General features: G+C 37.0%; 1 protein-coding gene across 1 annotated transcript; it reads right to left on the bottom strand.

Moving 5' to 3' along the window:
• Nucleotides 1-1,945: 1,945 nt before the first annotated feature.
• Nucleotides 1,946-5,511, bottom strand: LOC120536252 (Fc receptor-like A). Its single transcript, XM_039764573.1, has 3 exons — nucleotides 5,362-5,511; nucleotides 3,677-3,964; nucleotides 1,946-2,074 (listed from the first exon to the last, which is right to left on the bottom strand). Exons 1-3 carry the CDS (start codon nucleotides 5,483-5,485, stop codon nucleotides 1,974-1,976), a joined length of 513 nt encoding a protein of 170 aa, XP_039620507.1. The 5' UTR covers nucleotides 5,486-5,511; the 3' UTR covers nucleotides 1,946-1,973.
• Nucleotides 5,512-17,414: the final 11,903 nt, after the last annotated feature.

A 17,414-nucleotide genomic window follows, 5' to 3' on the forward strand; every position in this document is an offset into this window, starting at 1 on the left:
GGCCCATCTTATATATCGGAATGTCTGACATCTTATATTCCAAATCGTAACCTCAGATCATCAAATGAGTGTCTCCTTAGAATTTGAAGAACAAAACTTAAAAGAAGTGGTGAGGCGGCCTTCTGCTGTTCTGCACTTAAAATCTGGAATAGCCTGCCAATAGGAATTCACCAGGCTGATACAGTAGAGCACTTTAAAACACTGCTGAAAACACATTACTTTAAGATGGCCTTCTCATAACTTCACTTTAACTTAATCCTGATACTCTGCATGTTCAATTCATCATAATAACTATTCATAGTGGCTCTAAAATCCGTACTGACCCCGACTCTCTCTTCTGTTTCTTTTTCCAGTTTCTTTGTGGTGGCGGCCTGTGCCACCACCACCTACTCAAAGCTTCATGATGCTCCAACAATGATGGACTAAAAGCCAGAAGCCTGCATGACCATCATCATCAAGCCCTTCCGTGAGAACCTTAAATCCAAAGAGGACTGTTTCATTTATGTTAGATAGAATGCCCAGAGGGGACTGGGTGGTCTCTTGGTTTGGAATCCCTGCAGATTATTATTTTTTCTCCAGCCGTCTGGAGTTTTTTTTTGTTTCTTCTGTCCACCCTGGCCATCGGACCTTACTCTTATGCTATGTTAATTAATGTTGACTTATTTTATTTTCTTACTGTGTCTTTTATTCTTCTATTCTTCATTATGTAAAGCACTTTGAGCTACATTTTTTGGTATGAAAATGTGCTATATAAATAAATGTTGTTGTTGTTGTTGACATTTCCACTTTATTCTCGCTATTCACGTCAAGATTAAAGCCGACATTTCCACTTTATTCTCGACATTTATGTCAACATTTCCACTTTATTGTCATATTTTATTTTGTCAGTAGAATGTCGCAAACTAAACTTCATCTTAAAATGAATGTTTAATTTCCTAGATTTTCTCAAACCCCATCATAAGTTAATGTAGCACATTAAATGCTTTGTGTTAAGTTTTCCCCGACCCAGTTGTTAATCTCTATGCGCTTCTTAAACTGACAAACAGACAGCGATCACCGGACATTGACTTCATGATGTTCCTGCTGTATGAACATTCAGAATACTAAGATAAATACTTTATATCTTTTTCATAATGAAATGCATTAAAGGATGCATTAAACATGGGTGGCGGGGGGGGACGGTGGCGTGGCTGTAGTACTGCTCCCTCGCATTAAGGGGTCCTCAGGTCTTTGTTCAGTGCAGAGAACTTTATGGCAGGTGTGGCGAGGCTCCAAAAAACATGCAAACTCAAGGCTGGGAACACTCGGGACCCCCTTGCTTCAGCAGTGCAACCACCACGCCATCGTGCCCCCACATGCTTTAATACAATTCATTATGAAAATGATATCAAGAATTTATCTTAGCATTGTAAATGTTCAGAGAGCAGGAATATCATGAAGTGAATGTATTCTGTGCGGCGATCATTGCCTGCGCCTCCTCTTAGTGCAAGAGGAAATCAGTTTAAAAAGCGCGTTGTGATTAACATGAGTCGTAAACACTTAACACAAAGTATTTGATGTGCTACATAATGTATGATGGGGTTTGAGAAAATCTAGCATTCATTTTATGATGAAGTTTAGTTTGCGACATTCTACTCACTAAATAAACTATGAGAATAAAGTGGAAATGTCGAGAATAAAGTCATGTCGACTTTAATCTTGACATTTAGATTTTTTTTCTTCACTGTGTCCGTATTTCTTTTTTTTACCGTGGCCCTAATACGCTTCCATAGCACTAAGATTTGAAATGCATCATTTAGACAATTTCATTTGTTCAACACTACAGTAATATTAGTAAGTAAGTAAATAGTAAGTCCTTTTCATCCTTCAAATATACAAACATGTCACAAGATGGTGCACTGAGTTGGAGTGATTGTAGAATTGCTGAAACTAATCAAGAAGTTAAACAGTTCAATTTCTGCTCCTTTGTCTTCTTATCTTTTGTTGCCACAGGCATCGCACAACAAAAAGAGAAGTACTAAACCCACCATTGCAGATAAAATCAGTCGGATGACATTAGGTAGAAAATACGTCTCTGAAAGAAAAGAAAAAACATAAAATTTAGTAATAATATCAAATAACGCATCCTGGAAAATGTAATTGTTGCAGAATCCTGGAAAGAATGCTTAAAGAATACAAGAAACAGTAATAAGTTAATTCTATAGCACATTTTCACACAAACAATCCAACTCAAAATGTTTTACAACTTGTCAATAAAAAGATCCCAGAAAAGAAAAACAAATTAGAAATAGATAAGAATAAGAATGAATAAATTAGATACTAAAAAAAGTAGATTAACCAATACGCAGTTACATAACAGGATATACAAGTAATGAATAAAGTAAGAGTCCTAATTTATAAAGTTATTTTGAAGTCTCTACTGATCAAAACAAATTTTATTCATCACTTAAAATTATGGATATAGTACAACATACAGTATAGTGAACCGTGCATTAAAAAAAGTATAAAGAAAAATAGATAAAGGACAATAAATAATAAAGAATAACACAGCTTTACAAATATCAAAGAAATCACTAAATTAAATGAAATTAATATTATGAATTACAAAGCATATGACAAAAAACATAACATCTTAAATCACTCGTTATTAGAGAATCAACAACAGGGTATCGTGTGCTTTTAGACAATGTCGTCATTCAAGCGGTGGATGGTCTGTGACTGAAGCTCCTACTCCGTCTCTCTGAAGTGATCTTTAGGTTTTGGTACCATTTGCTTGACTGCAGCACGGAGAAGAAGCCTTTGTTGGGATGGCTGGGATCACTGAATGGTCTTTGGGAAAAGTCCCAAAATGAAAATATAATTTTAGCTCAATTGATCAAGTCTAGTGGATATGAATCTCTAGATACAGAGATTAGCGCCTGCTTATAACCTACTGATGAAGATTTATTTGAGCAATCCTATCATATACTTCTGTCTGGTATTATTATAATGGTAAGTACTTCATTTATACAATTATTATGGGATGGACACATGTGCCATTCCAAGTTGGTTTCCTTGCACTTCAAAACAGGTTTTTGTTATTTACAATAGACCTAAAAAAGTTATTAAATAAAACAAATGCATGCATTATTATTATTATTATTTTATTATTATTATTATTATTTGAATCACTAACTATCAAAAGTGTTTTTTTTCTCTATTTTAAGCAGATCATCTGCAGAATTCTCTTGGTCTCGTAAATAGTCTCAGGGCTGTCTTTTAATCTCGATCTGTCGTTCTGTATGTTACACAGAGCACTGGACACAAAACCATCACATCACATACCAGGTCAGTTTAGAACCACCAGCCTACCAAACCTGCACGTCTTTTAGATGTGGGAAGAAAACTTTAGGAAATGGAGAAGAGCCAGCAGAGGATCGTGCATACTCCATACTGATGGTGAGCAGGATACAAATCAAGCCAAGTCTATTGGGGCTTTTTATTCAGTCTCATAAAATTAACGTGGCATAACTTTCTTTGGCGTGTATCTAATAAAATATTAATGAAACATCTTTTGATTATAATTCCTTTTTTAAAAATTATGTGACTCCCTCTATTGAAGCACTCTGTACAGCAGAGTCAATTGTGAAGGACCAGACATTTGAATTATAAGATGACATATATGCAGCGGCCTCACCTTTGTGCTGGAGTCTCACCGGTGGACTCTTAACTCTGTAAACATCTCCCATCCTGAACACACACACGTAACTCCCATTGTTGTTCTCACTGGTGTGCGGAATCCTGAATGTGACCTCTGGTGAGGTATCAGCGGACTGTAAGGACAGCAACTCTCCATCCCTATGAAGTTCAAAAGAACCTCCTGAGCTGCTCTTTATCTTGGAGTCTTTAGGAAGTGAGCAGATAAAGGTCACCTCCACTCCCTCAGTTAGATTCTGTACTTGAAGAATAAGCAAAATTTGGGATTCTACAAGAAAAGAAAAGAAAACAAAATGCTAAAGGAGTTCCATTGACACATCTGTATGTAATGCTATATTCCAGAGACCATGCAAGAGTTAATTTACACCTGATTTATTCCCATTCACTCTGTTTATAAAGTGTTTAAAGTACTGGATCCCACCGAGCTGATACCCTGTTTACAATCATAACTGGTCAAGATTTGATAAAGTGTCAGGAAGGACAAAACATGAATTCCATTCTTACATCATTCAGTTTTAGAGGTAAAGTAGACCAGACGTTATCCAGACAGCACCAGCAGGAAGAATGAAGTCTGGGGGATGACACCAGTCCATTTAAGTGGAAGCTCAAGGACACACTGGCATTCACTTTAGAGTCACCAATTAACATAAACCACCTGTCTTTTAGAGGAAAACCAGACACCATAGAGAGGCTCACACAGACATGGAGAGTATAACCACCTACCACACAGACAGTCATTCAGTTGGAATTTAATGAAAATGATTACTTAAAAACTACAATATGACGTTTCATTATATCGTACCTCCATTGGGCAGAGTACAGGTTAGAGAAGATTCTGCTTAAGTTGTATAAGGCACTGATACGGTTTACAAAGAGAGTTTGCATAGAAAAATAGTTTACCGTCCCTAAGGGGAAACTGAGATTTTACAGAAGCTCAAAAAATATAAATATTATAACAAACTAAACCAGGATATATAAGACCACATTTGCAATAAAGTGTGCAGTTTTGGTCTCCACGTTACCAGAACATCATTACAATACCAGAGGAACTCTAAGAACAACATGCTAGACAACCTCACAGCTCAAGGAGAGACTGACTTACAATCTCGTGGGATTTACAAACTCACACCATTACTGAATGGGCTTTTATTTCTGGCAGCACACCCACAGTGGGTTTCTGTTGGCATAGACTTTGGCAACCAAATACCAGAACTGAATTAGTAGATTCGTAAAATGAATATCAGTAAAAACAGAGGTTCTGATTTAAATGACTACTTTAAACTAAATAAATTTTGTGTGCTCCTCTTCAATTCATCTTCTTTGTTCATTTATTATCTGTATCTGCTTTGTCCAATTCCTATGTAAAAGTTGTTTAATCCTAATATACTCAACCACACATCATCAGTCTGTCCATGAAGACAATGAAGAGCCTTACTCCAATATATCGTATACTGCTTACTTATAAAATATTGAGAGGATATGACATGTGGAGGCAGAACCTGATAACCTTCCTTATGATTCATGCAGCGCACATTTACTATTAACTTATATAGAGCCTATAAAATTTCATGTGATGAAATAAGAATTTTGCACCACCATTCATCTGTCATACTACAAAGGTACCAAGTAATGTGTAATTAATGTCTTTATATAAACTTGTCTTACCTTTGACTCTGATGCTGACTGAATTATTAGTCTGAAAGTCTCCCAGTCTGTCTGGACTCTTTGTCCCATAAGCACACTCGTATCTGCCAGCTTGTTCTACTACGATGGACTCCAGCGCAAACATAGCAGTTCTTTTGCCACCAAAAACGGTCTCACTCTTAACTTTCTTCCCATTATGAAATAAAAAGAAGGAGCCTACTTGAGTCTGTTCCCAGTGATTTGAGGCCACCATACATCTCAAAGTTAACTTAGACCATTCATCTACCGTTTCCTGGTCAGTCAGGACTTTTGCTGGAAAGAGCTGTTCTGTCAAAATGTGAAAAATGGACAGTGTTCAGTGAAAAAAAAACTTAAAATATTTCTGGATATTATATCATTTCCAGTTGTGAAATAAACATTATTATAGCAAACACTGCAGATTTTTTTTTTAAGTTTTATTAATTTTATTGCAATCATTCCATACAAATCAATCAATTTTTACAAAAAGTAAAATTGAGTTAAGAACAAGTCGACCCCCACTCTTGAGAGAGAGAGCTAGGCAAACGGCGTAAAATTTAAGGCTTGTAAACATACCTAAATTAATAAGTTTGATAAGCCAATAGAGATGAATGCAGAAAACAAAGAAATACAGAAATAATTGCTTCCTCTGTGCTTTAAGAGCTTATTTTAAAATATTACTGATTAGATTCGAAACACTGCAGATTTTTATGCTAAGTGCATCTGCAAACACCTTACCATTATATACTAAAGCTTCATCAGTGTCTGTTGAATTATTGTGTTTATGAGAAATCAGCAAATAAAATTAGTTAGGTTTCATGTTGCTTTGCACAATATCTTTTAGGAACAATATAGTATAATACATGTGGTTTTCTCTCTCACATCTTGATTTATGTCAAGATCACATTTGATGTAACGTTTTTCACCTGCTATATACTAGAAAAGCATTGAGATGGTATTTAAAATTAAAACTTAAAAGTAAAACTAGTGCAGAACCTGAAAGTGCGCTTTCTATGGGAAACTTCATATGACAAAAAGTGTAGAGTTACAGGAACTATTAACAGACGAGGAACTTCAAAACTACGACATTAATGTCGATCCGTTGTGTTATCAAATCTGCTTAATGGAGGTCACGGTCACAGTTGGTCCAGGACAGACGTCAGCAACATCTCAGTCAGTGCAGGACAACCAGCACCGGGTGAAGGAGGAGAACATTACAAGCTAAAGTACCTATCTATCTATCTATCTATCTATCTATCTATCTATCTATCTATCTATCTATCTATCTATCTATCTTTCAGTCTATTATATAGTGTCTTGTGTGTCTATCTACTGTACCCATCATATATTGCCTTTCCTATCTACCCATCTTATCATACAGTGCTTTCCTATTTTTCTGTTTTACTTTTGTTATTTAGTGCATTTCTTGTCTATCTAAATATCTATCTACGGCATTTTGTACTATTATTTATAAAATTCAATGTTGGTCTGCTAAACAGTTTGTAATTTTTTTACATTTGGTTTTTAAATTTACGAGGGAATATTTGTCACATTCTGTTTTTATACAAGTCAACTTTTATACATAATCAGATATGTTGTAGATGGAGTGCATTTATAAAGCTGAACATATGGTGTTAAATTTTGTATATATAGTAGAGTTTAAAAAGACCCAGGGAGACGTCCTGTAAACACAATAAGTTTAAAATATATTTATTTTTCTGAAATATAAGTATTTAAACAGGTTTGGTTTATTAGACTAGCATAGAAAAACAATAACTGTACACTAAATTGATAAATTTAATGTATGTGTTTAAAAACACAACATACTGGATTCATCTTTTCCTAGTGCTGCTGTGGTAGGACACATTAATGATAGGCGGTGTAAGATAAGTCCACAATTCTCCATTATTTATTAGTTAGAAGTTTTCAGATTGGTGAATTTGAACAGCTAAAATTCTTGGACCTTAGGAATTCATAATCTAATAGCTGCTGTTTTGTGAAAAACTGTAAAAACTATTTACTTTAACCATTTGCATCATGTCAGTATTTTAGATGTACAGATATGTACTTTATTTTTTCATAGCAGAAACAAAGTATCACTTGTATGGTTAAAGAGTTAGAGCTCAATTTTGTAATATTGTACATATAATAAAAGTGACCATTGATTTTTTTGTTTAAATATAATTTATACTTTGAAATCAGAAATAGCATATGTTATAACATGTATAACACAATGTATATACAGTAGAGTGTATATATTTTTATATTTTTTTTAATTAATTATATATATATATATATATATATATATATATATATATATATATCTCAAAATGTCATTTCTGATTTGAAAATGAGAATGTTTACTCTAAAAAATACCGTATGTGTACACAGTCATCCTGATATGAAGCCCAGCCTGAACCCTTTGTCCGTCAGCAGTCTGCACGTCCTCTCTGTGCCTGCATGGTTTCTCCTCACAATATTTCAGTTCTTCTCCTCCATCGCTAGACTGTGAAGTTAACTGACAGTTGCAAATGGACTCTAGAAGTGAGAGTGTGGATGCTTGTCCTGTGATGGCCTTGTGTTCAGTCCAGTGTTTGCATGTTGCTTGTCCCCTACATCCCTGAATTATCTACATGTGTCGGTGTGTCTGTGTGTGTTTATAGGTTAAGTGAAAATTGGAATGAAATTGAACTTATTAAGAAGAACTTTAATTTGTATATATATATATATGTTCCAAATCCTTTCCAAATATAAAATAAACAAAGATGTACAAACCCTAATGTTACATTGTATGAATCTTTGTATATTTATTAAACAATGTTTCTCAACATTAAGTTTTTTGTTTGTAACTTTTTAAAGTTATATTGCACTAAACTCAAAAAGTGAAGGGTGCGCTTACTCAGAATAAACAGAAATTAAATTTGAATAATGTTTTTTAATTTTACCAAAATGTTTGCACATAATTTTATGTATCTATAATGTAAATATAAAATGAGCTTATAGTATAATGTGTCCAAATATGCTTCTTCATATTTTCAAATATCATTCACCATTCGTCTGAACTTAAAAATTCAATATTTATTTTTAAAGATTAAAATCTCCTCCACCTACTTTACTAATTATTTTATCTTTAGAAAGAACAGTTTTGTTCAAGTGTATATATCACTCATTATTGGTTTTCTGGTGAGGTGAAAATGCTTACCCGCTGGAACCAGATGAATTGTTGCCACTGTAAAAGGAAAATGAGATTAAATCTATAATTACTACAATGACAAATGTGTTTTTTGTCATGAAAAAGAATAAAAGGATTACCAATCACAGTCATACAGATTGTCCATGGCATGTTCATCTTCAATTAGCTGTTAGGCTGAAAAGTTGGCTGTAGAGATGTAAAAGTCAGCGTGATGTCGACTGAGATTCTGAACAGAGAAGTGAGGCGCGTGTGTCTCCGAATGTCTACGCTTAAGAGTTGCTAATAGAAGACGAGCACACGACCGCCTGAAGTAGCTCTGCGTACTTTCTGTTTCGTGACATCAATATATGCTCTGCATGCTCTCTGTGTCGCTCATAATTTGGTTTTGTCTCTGATGATAAGACATTAGCCACAACTGTCAAGTGTGCCTACACATAAAGTGCAAACCTCTATTCTACAGTTTTAAAAATGTTTGTATTATTTTTGTTAGGCCATGTGATTGCATTTTTTAACAAGCCATATTTCATTTTTTTCCTTTGGTGGTTTTGTGATTCTTCCTTATTAGTTTTTTTATTTTATTTTTTATAATCTAAGTAGTTACAGGCCTGCCAACTTAATTGTTTCCATTTAATGCATTGTAAAGACATCCTTGAGTGATTATTTTGCTGGGGCTCAATTTCAGGCTTTTTTTTATTGTTTATTATTTATTTTCTTTTTCCTAATAAAACGGTTTTGTGTTTCTGTTCTTTCAGTATTTAATTAAATTATTGTTAATAATTTTGTATTGATTTACCTAGAATATCATAATTGTTTTGTTTTAATTCATTTCAAACTCATTCCTATTTATTTTAAGCACAAGGAGGTGGGACCCCCAAATATGCAGGTGTGCCGCTAACAGATCAGCCACCTGAGTTAGTAAAGTTTAGTGCAGATTGCCATTCTTTGATCTTAAACCTCGGATGTTTTGCATTGCTATGCCTCTTTTGTTTCTTTATTGTATTTTTAATATCTTGGCCCTTTTGTGTTACTAGGTCTATTGGTGTTTTTGTTATTCTTAATAAAGTTGTGGCCTTTGTAATTCTCTGCTATTGTATAGTATTTTACATTTTTTTTACTTTTGTCTTAATAGTATTTTTTTTTTTCATTGACTCTTTACTTAGTTATTTTGAAGCACTTCTTATGTCAGGCAAACTTAATTAAGAGAAAATATTACTATTACTATTACTACTAATACTGCTACTCAGTTCTTTTCCTTGCTCATCCACTGAGGAGATCTATTACTTATTCTTCTTCTTCTTTTGGCTGCTCCCATTAGGGGTTGCCACAGCAGACCATCTTCTTCCATATCTTCCTGTCCTCTACATCTTGTTCTGTTACACCCATCATCTGCATGTCCTCTCTCACCACGTCCATAAACCTTCTCTTAGGCCTTCCTCTTTTCCTCTTCCCTGGCATCTATATCCTTAGCATCCTTCTCCTAATATACCCAGCATCTCTCCTCAGCACATGTCCAAACCAACATAATCTCACCTCTCTGACCAGGCCCGCCGCCAGAAATATTTGGGCCCCAGACAACTGGGTACATATGGGCCCCTCTGCCTTCCCCCGGGTCGCCACATGCCAAAACCTTCAAATACGTATGCAAAATGATTGAAATGTAGTTTATCCAACAGCGACAATGCTGCATTTTGAATACCATACTTGATGAGTTAAGCCCTCTCGCACATCAAAGTTTGACTGTGAGAAGGAAAGCCAGTGCTAACAGAAGCTTGTAGCGGAATTGAAACAATACATTAATGAGATAGGCCTATGTATTATCTAACGTGTAATGGTAAAATTATACCAATGCAATGAATAGGAGTAACATCTGAACATTTTAATATATACTAATGTTTAGGGTTATCTACATGGTGTACAGTCAGTATGGTAACTTGCTGTATCAAACGTCAAAGTTTTCAAAAAATCCGGGTGATCCAGAATCTTGTGATACACACAAAACCAACGCACACTCTTCACTGCTTTAAAAGCAACAATAAACACCCAAGCAAGTGAATTATCAAACTACGGAGACAGACTTTTGCTACACCATACATGTCAACATTCACGATAGTGCACATCAATATTGCTGTTGTCTGAGACAGAACAGTGCCTGTGTGTGTGAAACGGGAGTATTCAATTACAGCGGCCACGTACCCTGTACAACAAACATATGACTCAACGTCAAGCTCAAGGACGTCAGCGTCGGCTCTCATTTGTCTTTGAGAAGCGTGCTGCTGCCAGACCCCTTTGACAAGCGTCCTTCACATGACACCAGCACGATATCTACTAGCGTGGAGCGTGCAGCTATTAAAACACTCACTTGTATTGTTGTAAGCTAAATGATTTAACTTTTCTATTACATGTACAGTAACTTGAATAATTGTCCAAATATATATCTACACGCACAACATCAGCATAAAAAAAATCAAGTGTGAAGGGGCCCCCTTCTGTTAGGGCCCCGGACCACATTCCCGTTTGTTCCCCCCCTGGCGGTGGGCCTGCTCTGACTTTGTCTCCCAACCGTCCAACTTGAGCTGACCCTCTATTGTCCTCATTTCTAATCGTTTCCATCCTCATCACACCCAGTGCAAATCTTAGCATTTTTAACTCTGCCACCTCCAGCTCTGTTCTGGTCAGTGTCACCGTCTCCAACCCATATAACATAGCTGTTGTCACTACCGTCCTGTAAACCTTCCCTTTCACTCTTGCTGATACCCGTCTGTCACAAATCACTCCTGACACTCTTCTCCACCCTGCCTGCACTCTCATTTTCACCTCTCTTCCATGATCCCAGCTACTCTGTATTGTTGATCACAAGTATTTAAACTCATCCACCTTCGCCAACTCTACTCCCTGCATCCTCACCATTCCACTGACCTTCCTCTCATTCACACACATGTATTCTGTTTGTTCCTACTGACCTTCATTCCTCTCCTCTTTATAGCATATCTCCACCTCTCCAGGGTCTCCTCAATCTACTCCCTACTCTCGCTAGAGATCACAAAGTCAGCAAACATCATAGTCCACGGGGACTCCTGTCTAATCTCGTCTGTCAACCTGTCCATCACCAATGGAAATAAGAAAGGGCTCAGAGCTGATCCCTGATGCAATCCCACTTCCATGTTAAATGTATCTGTCACTCCTACCGCAGACCTCACCACGTTTATACTTCCCTTGTACATATCCTGTACAACTCTTACATACTTCTCTGCCACTCCCGACTTCCTCATACAATACCACAACTCCTCTCGAGGCACCCTGTCATATTCTTTCTCCAGGTTCAGAAAGACACAATGCAACTCCTTCTGGCCTTCTCTATGCTTCTCCCTCAACACCCTCAGAGCAAACATTGCATCTGTAGTGCTCTTTCTTGGCAGGAAACCATACTGCTGCTCACTAATCATCACCTCACATCTTAACCTAGCTTCTACTACTCTTTCCCACAACTTCATGCTGTGGCTCATCAATTTTATCCCCCAGTACTTACTACAGTTCTGTACATCTCCCTTATTCATAAATATTGGCAACAGTACACTTCCCCATTCCACCACCAGTTTTCCTTTTCCTCCTTCCTCTGTCCAAATGTCACGCCAAGCACTCTTCTTGCTGTCTTGCTTACCACTTCTGCTACAGCAGCTTGACCAACTATCTGGTAACTTTTCATTGTCACCCAGTGCCTGTCTCACCTTCTCCCTAAACTCAACCTTGCAGTCTTTCTTTTTCAACTTCCACTATTTGATCCTTGGCTCTGCCCTCACTCTCCTCCTCTTCTTGCTGTCCAACGTCATCCTACAGACCACCATCCTATACTGTCTAACTACGCTTTCCCCTGCCACTACTTTACAGTCTTCAGTCTCCTTCAGATTGACTCTTCTGTATAGGATGTAATCTACCTTTGTGCATTTTCCTCCACACTTGTACGTCACCCTATGTTCCTCCCTCTTCTTAAAATATGTATTCACCACAGCCATGTCCATCCTTTTGGCAAAATCCACTATCCTCTGACCTTCTTCATTCCTCTCCTTGACACCGTACCTACCCATCACCTCCTTGTCTCCTCTGTTCCCTTCACCAACATGTCTATTGAAATTCGCTCCAATCACCACTCTCTGCCCCTTGGGTACACCGTTCATCACTTCATCCAACTCATTCCAGAAATCTTCTTTCTCATCCATAACATATCCAACCTGTGGGGCATATGCACTAACAACCTTCATCATCACACTTCCAATTTTCAGCTGCTTCATAATCATTACTCTGTCTGACACTCTTTTCTCTTCCAAAGCACTCTTGATATACTGTTCCTTCAGAATAACTCCTACCACATTTCTCCTCCCATCCACAACATGAGAGAACAATTTGAATCCTCCTCCGATCCACCTGGCCTTACTCACCTTCCAGTTAGTCTCTTGAATGCACAATATATCAACCTTTCTGCTCTCCATCATATCGGTTAACCCTTTCCACTTACCAGTCATACTGCCAACATTCAAAGTTCCCACCATCAGTTCTACTCTCTTTATCTTCTTCCTCTCCTCTTTCCTCTGGACACATCTCCCCCCTCTTCTTCTCTTTCTTCGGCCAACAGTAGCCCAATTTCTGCCAGCACCATTTTGGCTAACAGTACAGGTGGCAGTTGTTGTTAACCTGGGACTTAATTGATCCGGTATGGAAATTTTTATTGTTGTCCGCATGTTGATCAGGCAAAATTTTAAACCGGATACACTTCCTGACATAACCTAGTATTGCTTTCCTGGCATCATAAATTGCTTTGTGATTTCTCTGTCAATGTGATAGTAGCCATATTAGATACTGTAAAAACAGATGATTTAGATCAGTGCTGTCCAACTTTGTGGACATGGAGGGTTGAAGTTGTTTGGATGTTTATGGTGGAGGGACAAATAAAATATGAATTGAGCTCTCACATCAGGTAAGTTGGATATTATGTCCAACTCTGTATCAAAGTCTCAATCTCTACATAAAACAACAGATTACATCACACTTCTAGTACAATTTCCATTTTAATCAGCAGATTTATCCTGGAGACTTGCTGACACACTTGACACAACATTCACAGCTCTACTCTGAGCCCACTCTGCAGAAGTAATGAAAGAGCAGGCAAAATAATTATATTCAAGAAAATAAACTGTCTCATAGACTGGCAGTGGTAAAGCAAAACATTTCTGCAACAACGATTGTGTCCATGGCCAGTAACAAACTCAACAATATGATCTCTAAATCAAAAACATATAAAAAATTACAAAATAAATAATGACAATAAATCAAATGTGCAATGACGCTCTGAAATCACTGATACTAGACATCTGTGACAACTCAGCTATTAGATATTTGACTTCAGCTATAGTTACACTGTTCACAGGTTGAGTATCTTTAATCCAGAATCCAAAATGCTCCAGAATCTGAAACATTTTGAGAATCAACACAACGCTACAAGTACAAAATTCCACAGCAGGAGTCTCTTTTACAAATCTTGGATTTGAGCATGAAAATATGCCAAAAAGTGTATATTAATTACATGAGTGCAGATTGAAAATGGAATTATTCTTCAGCAATAAAACACTCTGACCATCAAGATAAGTTTTGGGTGTTGGGAGAAGTCCAATGAAGCATTCCTCATCATAATTTAGTGTTAGTTCTCAGAATTGAAATATCTTTACAATTAATAAAATCAGTTTGTTATGAAGTTCAACATAAAACACTGTAAAAAGGTTGTAAGCCTCGAAATGCCCTAAACCAGAGCACTACGACCCTGGCCTGGGGTCCAAAAGCCGGCCTAACCCCAGGCAGCCAGACTCCAAAATCAGATGGCAGGTTTTGTCCTGAAAAGGCCTAAATGAGGCTCAGGCATTTAAAATTCAAAAACATTATACAATTGCTCTTCATGGAGGATGACGTGGTAACCTGCCTTACACAACAATGTATACAAAGTAGACTGCAGCTTATGTTTTACATTTTAGGTGTATGTCATTTTTTAATATATTTTCACTATACAGGGTGGTCCAGATCTAATTATGCAGATCCAGATCGTCTGGATTACTTTGGGACGATTCCAGTTCGGTGCAAACACGATTCTTCATGTCGCCAGTTCGCACACTTCTTAATGGTCTGGGATTTTTTGGGTGATTTTCTGTGTAATAAACTTAACTAGTTATAGTGTAATAAAAATTGCATAATCAGATCTGGACCACCCTATACTATGCTATGCTCAGTTATACTGCAGTTTCAAAGAGAAAACTTCCTGCCCATATTACCTCTGTGTTCGTCTTCCCTCACTGGCTGCCTGTAAGATTTAGATTTTTGTAAAGATTTTATTAATTACATGCAAGTCTTTCCATAATTTAATGGCAGAGTTATTATGTCTTTCTAAATTCCATAGATCACTTAAATCTTCAGGTATGGCTTTGATGGATGTTTCTAGATCCAAATTAATATTTAAGGGTGATTGAATTTTTCATTTTTACCCCACTAAACAATGGAATGGCATTGGTTTTAAATACCAGATCATCTAAGTCGGTTCATGTTCTTAAAAAATCATCTTAAGAGTCTGATAAGAGGTCTGTGGTGCAGTGCAGTTTTAAAATAAATAATCCGGTCCCAAAGTGTCCATTCTCAGAACGGGTGCAGGTCTGTGCATGACGGTGCCACTCTGGGGTTGTTTGTGGTACTTGGATGATCACTCACTCACATGCAAATGTAGGCAGACCAGTCAGGTGCCTTATTCACACCTTAGAGTGGGCAAAGCACCACACTGGTGCCCAATCAGGCAGAATAAAAAGGAGCCTGCATGGCAGAGAGGGGGAGCAGAACAGAAAAACTGAAAATCAAAGGCAGAGGTTAAAGATGATAAAGATGGCAGGATTGGGAAATGCCAGCATGTGCCAGAAAGAAAGATAGAGCTGCCAGGATAGAGGAGAAGAGGAAGGCCTAAGAGAAAGTTTATGGAAGTGGTGAGAGGGGACATGCAGGTGATGGGTATGACAGAGCAAGATGACGAGGACAGAAACATATGGAAGAAGATGTTCTGCTGTGGCAACCTCTAACGGGAGCTGCCGAAAAGAGAAGAAGAATACAAGTGCACTTGATATGATTATTTATTTATTTATTAACTATTTAATGATTGGAGCAGGGTGCCATGGTGGTACACTGGTAACGCTGCTGCCTTGCAGAAAGGAGACCTTGGTTCACTTCCTGGGTCCTCCCCGTGTGGAGTTTGCATGTTTTCCTGGTGTCTGCAAGGTTTCCTCCCTCACTCTAAAGACATGCAGGTTAGGTGCATTGGCGATTCTAAAATGTCCCTAGTATGTGCTGTGTGTGTGTGTGTGTGCCCTGCGGTGGGCTGGCATCCTGCCCGGGGTTTGTTTCCTACCTTGCACCCTGTGTTGGCTGGGATTGGCTCCAGCAGACCCCCATGACCCTGTAGTTAGGATATAGTGGGTTGGATAATGGAAGGATGGATTTGTAATTATTGTACAGTGCACTAAATTCACAAGTGGGGTGCACTTACTCACAATAAACTGAAATAAACTTTCAATTAAATTTTTTTAATGCTACCCAAATTTGGACACATACTTTTAAGTACCTATAATGTAAATTAAAATATGAGCTTATAGTATAATGTGTCCAAATCTAAAGTACTTTATAAATTAAATTGGGTTTCAGCATATACTGAATAGTGTATTTGGTTTCATTAATTTTTTATTTGATATTTGTAGTGAGAAAAAAAACATTTAAGCATATTTTCAAGTATTATTCACCTTTTGTCTGAACTTAAAAATTCAGTATTTATCAATTCATTTTTAAAGATTAAAAACTCCTTCTCATGCTTTACAAATGATTTTATCTTTAGAAAGAACAGTGATGCCTTATATACTGTATGTATTTTTGGTGTATGTGTGCACAATCATCTCGATATGAAATCCAGTCTGAACCCGTGTCCATCAGCAGTTTTGTTTTAATTCATTTCAAACTCATTCCTCTTTATGTTTAGCCCAAGGAGGTGGGACCCCCAAATATGCAGGTGGGCCGCTAACAGACCAGCCACCTGAGTTAGTAAAGTTTAGTGCAGATTGCCATTCTTTGATCTTAAACCTCGGATGTTTTGCATTGCTGTGCCTCTTTTGTTTCTTTATTGTATTTTTAATATCTTGGCCCTTTTGCGTTACTAGGTCTCTTGCTGTTATTCTTTAATTATTATTATTATTGATTTTATTATTTTTATTATTATTATTATTATTATTTAAATTACTGACTATCAAAACTGTTTTGTTTTTTTCTCCATTTAGGCTGATCATTAGCAGAATTCTCTTGGTGTCGTTAATAGTCTCAGGGCTGTCTTTTAATCTTGATCTGTCGTTCTGTATGTTACACAGAGCACTGGACACAAAACCATCACATCACATGACTGGTCAGTTTAGAACCACCAGCCTACCAAACCTGCACGTCTTGTAGATGTGGGAAGAAAACTTTAGGAAATGGAGAAGAGCCAGCAGAGGATCGTGCATACTTCATACTGATGGTGAGCAGGATACAATTCAAGCCAAGTCTATTGGGGCTTTTTAGTCAGTCTCATAAAATTAATGTGGCATAACTTTCTTTGGCGTGTATCTGATAAAATATTAATGAAACATCTTTAGATTATAATTCCTTTTTAACAATTATGTTACTCCCCCTAAAGGACCAGACATTTTGATTATAAGATGACATATATGCAGCGGCCTTACCTTTGTCTTGGAGTCTCACCGGTTGACTCTTAACTGTATAAGCATCTCCCTTCCTGAACACACACACATAAATCCCATTTTTG

Source organism: Polypterus senegalus, chromosome 10 (assembly GCF_016835505.1).
Source record: "Polypterus senegalus isolate Bchr_013 chromosome 10, ASM1683550v1, whole genome shotgun sequence".
Classification (NCBI taxonomy): Eukaryota; Metazoa; Chordata; class Cladistia; order Polypteriformes; family Polypteridae; genus Polypterus; species Polypterus senegalus.

Coding starts and splice junctions, on each gene's coding strand:
- LOC120536252 (XM_039764573.1), bottom strand. CDS start 5,485: ATGTTTGCGCTGGAGTCCATCGTAGTAGAACAAGCTGGCAGATACGAG. Junction 3,965..5,361: donor AGTCAGCATCAGAGTCAAAG/GTAAGACAAGTT, acceptor CTTTTCTTGTAG/AATCCCAAATTTTGCTTATT. Junction 2,075..3,676: donor GGTGAGACTCCAGCACAAAG/GTGAGGCCGCTG, acceptor CTTTTCTTTCAG/AGACGTATTTTCTACCTAAT.